The following is a 15,626-nucleotide window of genomic DNA, read 5'->3' as shown; positions in this document are numbered from 1 at the left end:
TTTTGCAAAGCATTTCATTGCATTCACAAAACACAATGCAACCAGTATATATAAAATCAGTGCTTTTTTCTGGGGGGACGTGGGGGGACGCATACCCCTAAACATTTTGTGAATCTAGGTTTGGCCTCAATGAAGGGCAGTATTTCAATATGAGTAGGAAAATGAGAGTACCCCTAAACATTTTTTTAGGAAAAAAAGCACTGTATAATATGACCATATTTACAATTTGTACAGACATCAATCCAAATTGTCTTTGCTAAAATAGGAAAACATGATCTTGTGAGGATCTGGAATTGGAGTGTTACTAGAAATCAGACTTTTTTAAAAGGCTATGAGAGTCGATATTTCTAATATCCCTGATTTGTTTCCCTAAGAAAAAGTGTTATTTCACACTGCAGATCTTGCCCACTTAATTTCTGGAGTGTGCATTCTACAGGTCTCCTTTTGTAGTTAGGTTGATCACATAATTCATACACTGACCTTCAACTTTATGAGAAGGTGGAAAAGGTGCCGGCAGCAGCTGAGAGAGGCAACATCTTTGCTTTAAATTATGCCAAGGACTTGGTGGAGATGGCTCACCTTTTTGTGAAGAAAACTTCAAATAGTTTACTGCAGTTTAGATTGATTGTGATGGCTGCAGTCCTTAAAAGGAACCCATAAAGTTCAATTAAAAATCTCATTAGGATAGGATAGGAAGATCAAAAGGAAATCATACAGCCCCCTGGGAATTGGAGAATGTTAGGCTGATTAGTCCAAGACTATCATAAATGATTCTTCTATGACTTAAATATCGTATGTTCAGTAGAACTGCTAGTACAAGCTGCGGATTTTTGTTGTTGCCAATTTTATATGCTAATGTTATCATTCAAGCTAAAACCTGACACTAACATCGATCTAGCATAAGTGAAGTGTGTTATTCAGTCAAAATGTTTAAAACATTCAAGACTGAATGGAGTAATTGTGCATTTAAGAGAAGATTGTGAAGCATTGATTTGGAATGTGGTACTCACATAAACCTAGTTGTGCATTAATTCCTTAGGTGGCTAGCAATAAAACTGGAACACATGCTGGTTCATATTACAGTATTTGTTTCTATCACAGAACAGGGGGGAGAAAAAGCAATAGGACATGAACAAACCGAAAGATTATTTTTTGCTAAGTGTGATTTCTGTTGTGTGTTATAACTTGATATTTCAGCTGTTTCCATTATGGCCTCCCTGATCTATTTTTGACAGTTTGGCAGCTTTCTGTAACTATTCAGTCTATCAACCAGTATAATAGGATGGTCAGTTTTCCGCTGTATCAAATTGAAAACCCCTAACAAGCAGAGCATCACAGTTGTGCAACATTCTGTTCCATCCTCAGACTGAAATTGCTAAATGCAGTTCAAAAGCAATCAATACATTGTGCAGGGAGTTTTTTCCCCTCACCTTTTTCTAAACAAACACATTATTGAGGAGTTAGTTTATTCACAGATTGCCACGAGCGTTAATGACCACCCTGAGTCTTGTTCTGCCAGTCACCTAGCTGGCTGTTGATAAAGATTTAGCATCATGTTCTAAGTGTCAAGCCTGTCAGTAGTGCTGAACCATTTGACCAGAAGAAAAAACGCAGAGGGAGCTATTGATTACAGCTTCTCAGTGTCACTTGTTCACCAGGATTTAGGTATTGATGAGGCTGCGAGTGAAAACAAGCTCTTTCCCTTGTGGGCCTCTACCCAGAAGAACAAAAGCAAAGTTGGAGAAAATATTCAGCTGGTACCAGAATCAGAGGGATTCCATTATTGATTGAAAGGCCCCTTCATGTTATTTTTTTGTTGGAGACAAATCTATGGGTTTGGAAGTTTTATAGCATTTGAGAAAGAGGCACTGTAAGTGATGGATTCATGTATTGGATGAATTAGATTTCCCAGCATGAAAATTTCAATGGGGCTGTAGTAATATGAGCTGCTGAGTTATTGATAAAAATTGCATTAAATGCAACTGAAGCTGTAAAGCAAAAGCCTTTGGCAGTATTTTTCCCTCCAAAATATCCTCAGGGTGTTAAAAAAAATTTTTTTAGTGCATTTAATTATTATTTTTAGTTGGCTAAATGTTGTCACCACAATTAAACCAAAAGGAGGCATTGATCCACCTTGTTAAATGGTGCAGTACCTGTAGTGCATTTTTTCACTACTGCTGAGAATCATGCATTCATAGCATCGATGCCTAAATATTAAAGATGCATTGACTGCTTTATAACTAATATGATGTTTGTTTTTCAATGAGAACCAGAAAGTATTTTCCACACTTAGAGTTGTATCTAGCGGTATCGCTCAACTGAGAGTAAAGTTACATCAGCGGACTGATGAGGGGAACCATTTTCTTTTTTAAAAAAATATAGTCATACTTTAAACCATGGAATATTATTTTATTTAAAAAATCTAATACAGTTGCTTCCCTCCCTGTTCAAAAGGAGGGAACAATTTTCAGCAATTCTCCCTCCTACCTGCAGTCCCTCACACTTCGCCTACATCTGCTCCACATGTGTGTTTTGGGGATGTTTTCTGGAGCAGATTTAGTGGGGAGTGCTATGGGGGAATGGAGAATCACAGAAAATGGCTTCCCTCTCCATTGCACAGATGGAAGTCTTACCATCAGCTCAGTGGCACTGTAAATCTGTGACTCCTACACTGTAAATCTATGACTCCTACATTCTCCTAGGAGAATGAGAATGGAAAGTGCATTATTACTGGAAGTTCCTAATTTCCCACTATAAAGGGTAAAGGGACCCCTGACCATTAGGTCCAGTCGCGGCAACTCTAGGGTTGCGGCGCTCATCTCGCTTTACTGGCCGAGGGAGCCGGTGTACAGCTTCCGAATCATGTGGCCAGCATGACTAAGCCGCTTCTGGCGAACCAGAGCAGTGCACGGATTACCTTCCCTCCGGAGCGGTACCTATTTATCTACTTGCACTTTGACGTGCTTTCGAACTGCTAGGTTGGCAGGAGCAGGGACCAAGCAACGGGAGCTCACCTGGTTGCGGGGATTCAAACTGCCGACCTTCTGATCAGCAAGCCCTAGGCTCAGTGGTTTAACCCACAGCGCCACCCGCGTCCCAATTTCCCGCTATAGTATCAAAACATTTGAGTTGCATTATTTGCTATGCAGCAGGTGGGAGAGTTGACACATACACTCCAGCTCTAGTGATTTAATGGTACAGTACTTATTTTCTGATTGATGTGTTATTAAATGTGTGCTTAATTCTGTAGTTCATTTCCCAAAAGTATCCATTTAGCTGATAGAATATTAGCCTTCCTGGCTCAGGTAGGGCAGTTCCAGCTTTCCATGCAATCATCTCTTGCTCCAGTATATTTTAATGGTAACCCAGACCTTTGTGGTTGCAGTTACACTATTCGTTGCAGAATTTACACACCCATTGACCTACAGTTTGGTCCTTCTATTGCATTGTCTCATCACAGTAGTAAACATTGCCCTGAAATTCTGAGAACTTACCATTTGTAGTTTTCATTCTGGTACCAAAAATATCCTCCAAACTGGCTTATTTTTGCTGCTGTTGTGCTTTTTTGTCTTAAGCAACTGCAAATGATTAAATATTTCAAAATCTAGAAATGACATTTGAAATAACCAACATGTGAGGATACAGTGTTATTATTTTTAAAAGTTATTCTTATCTTAACTTCAAGCAATGTACAAAAACAAAACGGGGTGGGGGGTGGGTGGGACCAAACCCACAAAAAACCTCTGCAATAGTTTCTGGAAAAGGAAGAAATATAAGCAAGTCCCCCCCCCCAAATAAAAACGAACCCCGGGAAGCACACTTCTGTCATCACAGTCTTGGTTTGGTTTTGAGACATATTAACTATCCTGAGATACTTAAAAATAGGTTGTTTCAGTTCTACTTCTTTTCAGCCTTCCTATGAAAATGATTTACTGTTTTTATAGCCTTTTTGTCAGATGACCCATTCTGTGTTTCTGTTTCTTTAGTGCATTATGCTTTGATCTTATTATTGTTCTGGTTTTAATTGAAATTTTGCACACAGCATAGATACAGTTTTATATGAAATTACAGAACAGGATAGAAATGAAATAAATAATTCAATAAATAAATAAGAATGCACATTGGGATATTAAAAAAAATTCCCCAGCACATTTGTTTTTGCTTTTTTTATGGGTTAAACCCATCTATCCCCCACAATAGTCTGCTTTCCAACAATAGAATGGTGCCAAAACCAGCTAGTTCTCACGCCCTGCCCATTCCCACACCCCTATAAATCCCGCATCAATAGTTTCCTGAGATTCAGGGTATACAGTGTTAGAAAAACCTTTTTTTAAAAAAATTACCCCGCACACTCAATGTGTAGCAGCCCTGCCACACTTACCACCAATATCCATAAGGGCATATTCAATTCATATACAGATTGTTCAACCCAAGCCAAAATTAAAGCATCATAAAATTTGATGCCAATGTTGCTAGACTCCTGACTGCCACTTCAATATACCCTCCAACATACAAGTGCATTTGTTTTATGTTATATGCGAGAGCAGCTTGCTATAATGAAAAGGGGAGCAAGTGTCGAGGGTAAGTCAGTGGCGTGAGATTTGGAAGCTGACATCGCCTGTTAAAGATTTTTAGAAATATTTCAAAACAGAGCACCAAAGGAGCTTGTATGGTATCTAGTTTATTTATGCAGATGAAATGTTGTTTGAGGTCTATTGCAGCTAGTTTCCACTTAACAATTTTCTAGAGGTTTTTTTTTTGTGCGCTTCCAACCAGCAGGTCTCAATCTTCCATTTTTTAATATTCCGTGCCAGATACCATCTTTAAAACAAGTGGTGCTACCGTGTTTGTAAATGCTCAAAAATCGAATATACTCAGCTTGTGGAATGCAGATATATTTCAACATGAACTCCATCTTCTCTGTAAAAATGCTATAATTTGTGCACATTGGCTGAATGCTGAAAATGACTTTAACATTTTAGATGGTATGCAATTTGCAAAACAATATGCTGCAAGGTCAGGGTATGGTTTATATAAATTTGACCTTTACAAATGGTTTGTAGTAGCAAAAACAAAAACAAAAACCTCACGAGTCTGACCAAATCAGCCAATTTAAAATTTCACGAACTAAATCATCAGTTTAAAAGCCATTGATTGTGCAAGACATTAGGATGTTTGCAATATATGGAAGGAAAGAGAGTCTCGTGCCTGGGCAGTGGGCTTCCTGCCCCTGCACTACAGATCCTAAACATACGTTTGCACACACACAAAAGTCACAAGTCAGCTTGTATATAGCGCTTTTTAAAAAAATGTATTCAACTTATGCTGACAGTTCAATATGAGGACAAGTTCCTTCCTTAAAAGTTTTGTGGCTCAAAACCTATGCTGTCTCCACACACCCAACTTTTACAATTTAACATAACTGCTATGCTAACATGCAAGTATGAGAAAAGCTAATTTTCCTGGCACTTGCTGAAATCCTAATACATGTTACTAATTAATTATATGTTGTTTCCTTTTGTCTTATTTTTGTTTGTTTATTTACTTCATGTATTTATTAACTGATGAATTGATTTATACAATTTATATCCTGCATCTTTTAAAATTTTAAATAGTTCAGCTGGAATATCATCACTTCCACTGGCCTTGTTATTAGCAGTGCTTTCTAATGCCCATTAGACTTCACTTTCCAAGATGTCTGGCTCAAGGTCAGCAACCACACTACCTAGGGTGTACGAGACCTTATACATATCTTTCTAGTATAATTCCTCTGTATATTCTTGCCACCTCTTCTTGATGTCTTCTGCTTCTGTTAGGTCCTTACCACTTTTGTCCTTTATTATGGTAATCTTTGTACAATTTGTTCCTTTCATATCTCCAATTTTCTTGAAGAGATCTCTGGTTTCCCCCAATCTATTGTTTTCCTCTATTTCTATTTCATCTTTAAAAGATGATGTTGTTAAGGTGCTACACCCAATATGCCAGCAAGTTTGGAAAACTCAGCAATGGCCAGAGGATTGGAGAAGATCACTCTACATCCCAATCCCAAAGAAGGGCAGTGCCAAAGAATGCTCCAACTACCGCACAATTGCGCTCATTTCACACACTAGCAAGGTTATGCTTAAAATTCTACAAGGCAGGCTTAGGCAGTATGTGGACTGAGAACTTCCAGAAGTGCAAGCTGGATTTCGAAGGGGCAGAGGAACCAGAGACCAAATAGCAAACATGCGCTGGATTATGGAGAAAGCTAGAGAGTACCAGAAAATCATCTACTTCTGCTTCATTGACTATGCAAAAGCCTTTGACTGTGTCGACCACAGCAAACTATGGCAAGTTTGTAAAGAAATGCACCTTGCCGACAAAGGTCCGTATAGTTAAAGCTATGGTTTTCCCAGTAGTGATGTATGGAAGTGTGAGCTGGACCATAAAGAAAGCTGATCACCGAAGGATTGATGCTTTTGAATTATGGTGCTGGAGGAGACTCTTGAGAGTCCCATGGACTGCAAGAAGATCAAACCTATCCATTCTGAAGGAAATCAGCCCCGAGTGCTCACTGGAAGGACAGATCCTGAAGCTGAGGCTACAATACTTTGGCCACGTCATGAGAAGAGAAGAATCCTTGGAAAAGACACTGATGTTGGGAAAGATTGAGGGCACTAGGAGAAGGGGACGACAGAGGATGAAATGGTTGGACAGTGTTCTCGAAGCTACGAACATGAGTTTGACCAAACTGCAGGAGGCAGTGGAAGACAGGAGTGCCTGGCGTGCTATGGTACATGGGGTTACGAAGAGTCGAACACGACTAAACGACTAAACAACAACATCCTGCATCTTCACAATAAATTTAGATTCCCAGGGCAGCTAGCAATGTCATAAGAAACAATGGAAAAACTAATAATAATAATAATAATAATAATAATAATAATAATAATAATAGCTACAATAACAGAATGGCACACAGGTATACATTCAGATGGACTGTAGAATCTAAACTGCTCTAAGATAAAAATTCTAACACCAGGCATTCTTAAATGCCTGGGGAAACTAAAATCTTTTCACCTGATACTTTAACAGTAAAGTGGGCGCTAAGCCTGACTTTGCTCAAGAGAGAATTCCAAAGGCCATGAACCACTGCTGACTAGGAATTAAGTCCCATTGAACTGAAGACTTACTTCTAAGTAAACATGAGCTCTTAAAATGTTTTTCTTTTTTAAAACAAACAAACACCTAACTACACATTCTTTGCAACGAACATTGGTTGCTCCTTGCCTAATTATCTCTGTCCTGCTCTACTTACTAAGCTCATCACATTGCTCATCACATTGCTTCCTATTTCTAGTGTCCCCACCATAGCTGCCAAGTTTTCCCTTTTCTCGCGAGGAAGCCTATTCAGCATAAGGGAATTTCCCTTAAAAAAAGGGAGAACTTGGCAGCTATGGTCCCCACTCTCCAAACTTGAGATAAGATCTTCTCAGATAACCTAAAAAATTTCCCTGGGAATTCTACCATTCTCCAGGAATGTTTAAAGCAAGAGGTTAAACATGTAGAACTATCAGAATATGTCTGGTGAAAAGGAGGAGGAAGAAAGAGTAACTATCCCCCACCCAATTTAAGGAGGGAGCCTCTGTTCTCATCACAGTGAGGCATAAATTTTTACTTGTCTAAGAGCAATGCAGAAGTAGGCAACTAGGTGCCCTCCCATCAGTCCCAGCCAGCATGGCCGGTAGTCAAGTACGATGAAAGTTGTAGTCCAAAATGTTTATAGGGTACCATGTTAGCCAGACTAGAGTCCAAAACACAAGCCCTCCACCCCTCAGCACTGAGACCTGCTTCCTCTGTCAGTCGATCTCAGGAGTCTCAAGTCAGGATGTTAACTTGTCATTTGGTAATTGCAAGACTGGCTACCTCGTCCATGTTGCCTGCTATCCCACTGGGTCTGCACATGTGGAAAGTTCCCCAGCCAACTAGTGAAAGAAGCTTTCACTGGTTGGAGTGGGCAACAAGTCGCCCACATGGCCACCCTTTTGTGGGTAAGTTCTTTTGCAGTGGTCAGGAAGCACTCGTGGTCCTTGGTGAAGTCAACCTCAAAACAGGTGGTCTAGTTTACGATTTTTCACTAATGTTATCAGTGGCAGGATCACTTGAGTGCATCTTGGTGGAAGATTTCCATTTGCGTGCCGAGGCACCAAGAAGACCCCCCAATAACTCACTCAGACACCATAATTTTTGTTAAAGTTTTTGGCATTTAAATTTGGCCACAACTTTTTTATTAAAATACAATCAATTAAATGTGAGTGGTTGCTTAGTCATTGGTTCACAGCCATCTGTCTCCCGCCTGGGACAGATCTGACTCCCTCTAGCCTAGTAGGGGAGTCAGTAAGTAAGCACCCCCTGAGAGAGGACGGGGCAGGGGGCACAAGCCCTTCTTTGTCCTCTCCCCAGATGCTCCCCGAGGCTCATGCGTGGTCCTGACCCCTAGCGGGGATAAACAGACAAACATGTGGAGCCCGGGATTCCTTTAACGGAATACTTCTATATGGCAGCAGCAATCACATGAGGGTCAGGCCCAGCCAAAATCCGTACCCCTCGTCCAATTATTTGAACCAATGACTAACCGCAACCTTACAAGTTGTGACTAGTTGCAGTATGGTAAGCAAAAACTGCTCCTTCAGCTTAAACCAAGCAAGGGCTGTCAATCAACAAATTGCAACAAGAAAAAATCCCCAGCAACAATTAAACCACCAATCAAAGCCCAATATCAGACCCACCCCCAAGGCCCTGGGTCTTCTTGTTAGCCCTGCCGCAACCCATGTTCTCTCCTATGGAGAGAACCTGCTTTCTCTGTGCTGATGACTGGCAAGTATACCTGACCCTTCCTTACCACATTTGGATGGTAGCCTTGAAAGTTACCTTGGATGTGGGGGCTTAAAAGGATACTCACATAGCAGATCTCAGTTTAGAAAGCACCTTTATCGTATGGAGGGTCATTTTGTACTAAACTTTCTTTCTAACAGAGGGCATTGGTCACATTTCAGTTATCCCAGAAGCAGGTATAAGAAGTTCTCTGCAAGTCCAATTTTATGGATCACAGTTGCCAAACACGTTTTGTAAGACAAATGTAATATTAGTTCTGATTGTACTGTGGCAGAAGAACTCACGGTGATGTTCCCAAATTTGTGGATATAGCTACTGCAGAAAGCTCTTACATTAGTTTTGTACGTCATGTTGCTTTATATGGTCTGTCCATAATGTCTGCCATTCTATTTCTCATTTCTTACTGACCGTTTCCCCTCATTTGACTTTCTAAGCTTCTTTTGTAGGGAGGGAGATCATTTTCACTGTGGAAATCAAGAACAATATTTTCAGGAAGAGCTGGAGTCAGCTGAAAAACATGCTCTGTATGTTCCAAAAGGCAGAATTTGGCAATACAAGAGGAAGCTCATTTAGGGCTGCCTAGTGAGAGTCGTTAACAAATCCACTAATAAGTTATGGGGATTGGAGTCACATTTACTCTGCTACTTGATTTGAAAAGTAGTTATCATGAGAACCAGGCTGTTTTTGTGCTGACTCTGATATAATACACCTGTTAAACCTTCTGATGCTGGGATTGAGAATTTTTACATGTGGTGTACTAAATATGTGCAACAAAACACAGCAGTGGGGTAGAGAACACTGTTCTTGTTCTGCTAATCTATACTTTCATATAAGCTTTATTAGGGCAGAATTCTCCAATTTTTGTGGAATTGATTGCCTTTGATTATTGGATCAGCTTTTTGTTATGCTTGAGGGGACGAGGGAATAATTTGGCAGCCTTTTCTGGTCCTGGATTCATTAATTTCCACAAGGGAGAGGCCAGTTTTACAGCACTCACAGCTTTCTTAGTAACTACCGTATTCTCTATCAGTACTTCAGGGCCCAGCTATATGCAAGCACAGCAGCATCCACATGGTTCTTGTCCACGTCTTGAAGGTACCACCACACCAGCAATGGCAGTTCTAAAATGGAGGTCTGACTCATATGATCAAAGATCCAAATAATTGTCATTTTTTACCCATTACCAAGGTAACAAGGAAACGGTTGTGCAGCAGTTGTTGACATCCATCTGCCTCAAGAGACAATAGAGTGTGCCTCCAGGGGAGGGCTGAAATCAAACGGCAGCATTAGCAGCACCGAAGTGACCTCCCTGGGGTGCAAACCTGAGCTGAGTGTATGTATGGAGGGCCTAGGCTACCCAGACGACAAGACATGCCCCCCCCCCGGCCTTGCTGATGTGATCCAAAGGAAAGCAGAGCAGTACATTTGGCACCAGCTTGGCTGCAAGAGTTGCCGGAAGGAGGCGCACAAGGCCTCATCCAATCGTCTTAGGAATTCCCCCCAGATTTGTGTAGGGCTTGCTCCTTAGCCTTGTTTTCTTCTAAATATATCCTGCAAAGCAGTGGAGGTTTAGGATCCAAGCTCTCCTCCTCCTGTATGGGATACCTAGCCAGGTTGACGAGCCCCATCTGCCCCTTGTGCAGCAATAATCATGCTAAAAAGGTAGTGTGTACATTTTGCAGACATGATCCAAAATGTGTATTAACTAATGGGAACAGATCCCTAGCACGCTCTTTCAAGTAGAAGGAAAGAGAGTGTTTCTTTATTTAAAAATAATAATCATGACGATTATTTCTTCCTCCTTGGTTGTGTCCACATTTAGAATTCTGAAGCATGATGTTGTGGTGAACAGGCATAATATTGGGCCAAACTGTAAACTATCTGAAATTGCATCTGAAATTACTGCACTTGGGGTTTTAATTTAATTTTCGAAAAACTTATGAGCATCAGTAATGCTGTTTGATAAAACAATCTTCCACTAATACAGTGAGTTACATATTCATAAATTTGTTAAAGTTTCTCCTTTATTACTTACTAGATTTACTATCAGTAGTATGTTAGCTGCTGTACAGGGGAAACATGTTTCCGATACAGTAGGTATGCAATAAGTACAGTGGTACCTCGGTTTACAAACACAATTGGTTCCGGAAGTCTGTACTTAACCTGAAGCGTACTTAATCTGAAGCAAACTTTCCCATTGAAAGTAATGGAAAGTGGATTAATCCATTCCAGACGGTCTGTGGAGTACTTAAACTGAAGCATACTTAACCTGAAGCGAACTTTCCCATTGAAAGTAATGGAAAGTGGATTAATCCATTCCAGATGGGTCCGCAGAGTAATTAAACTGAAAATACTCAAACCGATGCATACTTAAACCGAGGTATGACTATGTGACAAGAACAAGAATAACAGGCAAGAGTAAAGTGATAATGGTACTTAGAATAGGCTTGATTTTATAAACATGCTGCTTAGTCTTGGATCTGAGTCTTTGGATCAGATACTGATTTTCAGAGTAGAATGGGGGTACTAACAGAAACTGTGATGGCAAATGTCAAGGATAAGGAGTTGCATAGTGGGGTTGCATGGGAGGAGGGAACAAACAGGCTATTTGTGGGTGAGCTTTCATAGGCCATACAAATTAAGTCTAAGAAAAACGAGGACAAGAAACCCAGACAGGACTGGAGAACAAACCTTAAATGTGTAAGGAATAAGTTGTGGAGCTATCAACATAGGTGTTTCCGGCAACTTCATTATACAGTTTTGGTGGATGCATTCACCAAAACTGTATAATGAAGTTGCTGGAAACACTTCGGTTTCTATGTGGTTTGCCACTGTGATCAGGGCCGGTGCTAGGGCTTTTTGCGCCCTAGGCAAAAACAGCTTCTGGCGCCCCCCGGGCGCATGTGTCATGACGCATGTGTCATGACGCATGCACAACACAGCTGATGCCCCTGCGTCCCCTCCATTTTGAGCTCCTCAGTGGCGGCTGTAGTGAGTGATCGGCGGCGGCAGCAGCAGGGCCCATAGCTGAAGGCTTCAGCTGCGGGTGCTGCCGCCGCTTGCTCACTGCAGCCGCTCGGGAGCTCACAGCGTCCCCTCCGTGGGTGGGAGGGTTCTGAGCTCTCCTTTTGGCTTGCGCTCCTCCCGCCTGTGGGGGGGGGATGCTGTGAGCTCCTCAGCGAGCAAGCGGGCGGCGGCGCCCATACCTGAAGGCTTCAGCTGCGGGCGCTTGCCGCCGCTACCGCTCGCTCACTGCTGCCACCGTTGGGGGGCTCTCTGCGTCCCCTCCATAAGTGGGAGGGCGCTGAGCTCTCCTTTTGGCTCGCACTCCTCCAGCCTATGGAGGGGACGCTGTGAGCTCCTCAATGAGCGGGCGAGAGGGTGGCAGCGGCAGCGCCCATAGCTGAAGGCTTCGGCTGCGGGCGCTTGCCGCCACTACCGCCGCCGCTCACCCACGGCGGCTGCCGCTGGGGAGCTCTCGGCGTCCCCTCCGTAGGCGGGAGGGCGCTGAGCTCTCCTAGAGCCGGCTTTGCTGCCTGGCTGGCTGGAGAGCGCGGAAGCCCGCTCGCCCCTGCTGGGCTCATGGCGCTCGGACGGCGCCGTCGCTGCTGCGCTGGGCGCGCTCGCGCTCAGATTCACCCGCCTCCCCGTCGTGCGGCGCAGCCCTGCGCCCCCTGCAGGGCATTGCAGGGAAGCGCCTCAGCAGCCAGCAGCAGCAGGAGGGAAAGCTGCAAGCGGCGAGCGGAAGGCAGGGGGCAGGCTGGCAGTGCCCCTCCATGACGGCGCTCTAGGCGGTTGCCTAGCTCGCCTTTATGGACGCTCCGGCCCTGACTGTGATAACAGGAAGCCCGGTGAACATTTCGTCTGATCCAGCAGGGCTCTTCTTGTGTTCTTAGTAGAAAGACCTGAGAATAGTTTAGGCTTAAGTTTTGGAGACCTTCCAAGGCTAAAAGTGTCATGGCCGTTTTTGTCTCTCCTAGTTGAGTTTGTCTAATTGCCTTTTAAATCACTGGCCATAATATAGTGTGGCGGAGTGTTCCATATTTTTATACAGCATGTGAAGTGCTTTCTTTTGTCTGTCCAAAATATGCTGCCAGTCCATTTAATTGGATGACCTCAAGTTCTAGTACAGTACTGTGGAACAAGAAAGGGGGGGGGTCCTCTATCCACCTTCCCCACAGTATGTGTTACTGTATAAACCTCTCCCACCCCCCTAACTTTTTTTTCTAAACACACAAGCCCAAGACCACCCAGTCTTTTCCCATAAGGAGAGTGGTCCAAATCCTTAACGATTTTGGTTGCTGTTTCCTGCACCCTTTCCAGCTCTTTGATTTGATTTGACTTTTAAGGTAAGGCAACTCCATGTTCTCTTGTAGTTGTGGCAATGGGCAGTTATTGGACTTCCACTGAAGTGAATGGGGAATTCTTAAAACATACAGGATCACTCTTATGCGCAAGAAATAACTGGACTATTTCCTTTTTCTGCCTGAGTGAAAAAAGAAATTCACACACACAAAACACACACACACACACACACAGATGTGCATTGCATGGTACCCGTGAATGCTTTCCCCATCAGTAAGTCTAACCTCACTGACCCCCAAGTGGGCACTGCTGGATAAAATGTATGCAAATAAGAGGATAATAATAGTTGACCACAGGAAGGGCATTTTCAAATAGGAAGGGGGGTGGAAATATTTCAGAAGCATTATTTTTCTTTTGTGTATTTGTGTGTCTTTTTCAGGTCCCTATTATAATACCGTGCCACAGAGTGATTTGCAGCAGTGGACAGACTGGCAAGTACACAGGAGGAAGTCATCTGAAAGAGTGGCTTTTGTCACATGAGAAGCTTCAGAAGGAAAAGTTAGCATATTGATGCAGTTCAGGCACAGCTGTTATTCAGCCAAAACACATAACCAAAGATACTTGGCTTATAACAAGCTTTCAGAACACACAGTAGAATTCAGGAAAATGGTAAATATTTGAGTGACATATAAATATAATACAACATCCGAAGCGAAATGTGTGGTGGCACTACTATATTAAAAAAGCTGAATGTGTCCTAAGGGATACAGCTTGTATGCCCTTTCTTGTTTTTACATTTTACAGCAGAATGAGTACAGCGGACTGTGCCTGTTGTGCATGTATTTTGTTCCCATCTCTAGTGCTGTTTTGTTCTATTTTTAATGTCCATTAAAGCAAGGATAAGGGAGTGGGAGGGGCATGGCAAATGTTAGATGCAACTTCCCCTCTAAGGAAGCATCTGGCTCGCAGAGGGGACAGCCGGGAATCCACAGCCTTCGCGTGTATTCGGAGAGCCAAATTAAATGCATAAGCTTCAACACACACCTCCCCCTGTTCCTGCCTGGATTTGTATTTGTCCAAATTGAAAAGCTTGTACCTCTGCCAGGCTTGGTGCCCAAGATTCTCCTGTTTTCTTTGATGTTTGAACTGTTGAAATGATGTTTTACGTAAACAGTTGTTAATGAAACGCACCGAAAACCCATTCAAAAGGAAACGGCTATTGAATTGCCTATTCACAGCTTTTCTTTTCAAATCATTGTAGATGGCTTAAAAAGATATGAATAAAAATATTTTGTCTCCATTAGCATTGCTTGATGTAGGCAGAGAAAACAGATGCTGAAAAGCAGTTTAATGACAAAACAAATATTTTTATAAAAATTATGCTGCTGAGTTAGTTACCTTTTGCCATAATTTAGAAGTAGGTTTTTTTTAAAGTATTTCTGATCAACAGCGCTTATGGGTTTTTTTTCTTAGCATTTGCTTTTTTAAATTTTTTCACATAGGTTATACAGTACTCAGGATTATAAAAAGCAAGAGCTATGCATTATATTAAACATATAATGCTATCCAGAAAAAATATAGTCAGCCAAAGGACACTGAAAGTAAACTTTCTGGTTATTTAAAAAGAACTCAAATGTAAGTAAAATATTACAAACCACCAGAAACTCATATTTTCATTGAGGGAATCATAAATAATACTGATTTTTATATTTTTATCACATTCTTATATATGTTGCTTTAGAAGGCTGAATGCTAACAAAAATTATTGTGTTAGGTTACTCCATTAATGTTGTGTTACTGAGATGTTAGAATTACTTTATTAAAACCTGTTATGCATGTGCAAGTTGTCTATGTATATAAATATAATACAGTATATGATATACGGAGAAAATAAACTATACCCTACTGTACAATATAAGGCTGTATTTTATCAAGGGTTTCTGGTGGCTATATAAACCATGAAAGGAAGGCTCAAGTGGTTTGTGCATGTCAGCAAGAGCCCAAGATAAAAATATAGCCTTATAATATGTATAGTTTGAGTGTATTCTCCCCCATATGTGAATACCAACCAAAGGAAATCACAAACTTTCACCTTTCTTGCAGATATTTCCATTCCATGTATTTCTTTCTAATAGACACTTACTTGCCCATCTCAAAAAATAATTCATTCATCCCGTGAAGGATGTACCACTGTTTACTACTGCTGCTATTTAGCATACGTTTAGTTCCAGCTGTATGCTGGGGACATGGAAGGTATAAATAGAGGTGTTCAGGGAATAACAGAATCAAACTGTAAAGCATTTTTAGACTAGATTACCAGACTCCAGTTTTACATTCAGAGCATTTCAGTCAGTCAGGGGGAAAAAAACTTTATGTGAGGCCTTTTCCTTTAATGTCCTCAGAGTACTTCAACTAATGGGAATCCCAGTGGAATAATTAGGTCTCCC

The 15,626-nt window shown here is 41.7% G+C and overlaps 1 protein-coding gene across 5 annotated transcripts in view; it reads left to right on the top strand.

The window, feature by feature from the left end:
* MGMT (O-6-methylguanine-DNA methyltransferase) overlaps window positions 1-15,022 on the top strand; it is a 178,751-nt gene extending 163,729 nt beyond the window's left edge. For all 5 annotated transcript variants that reach the window (XM_088670422.1, XM_088670423.1, XM_088670421.1 and 2 more), the window contains one exon: window positions 13,619-15,022. In XM_088670422.1, the coding sequence (XP_088526548.1) occupies window positions 13,619-13,750 (132 nt within the window). In that variant the 3' untranslated portion in view covers window positions 13,751-15,022. The remainder of the gene's footprint in view (window positions 1-13,618) is intronic.
* Window positions 15,023-15,626: the final 604 nt, after the last annotated feature.

This window comes from Zootoca vivipara, chromosome 5, assembly GCF_965207765.1.
Source record: "Zootoca vivipara chromosome 5, rZooViv2.hap1.1, whole genome shotgun sequence".
Taxonomy (NCBI): Eukaryota; Metazoa; Chordata; class Lepidosauria; order Squamata; family Lacertidae; genus Zootoca; species Zootoca vivipara.
The sequence above is the reverse complement of the archived record's forward strand: the minus strand, read 5'-3'. Positions and strand labels throughout refer to the sequence as shown.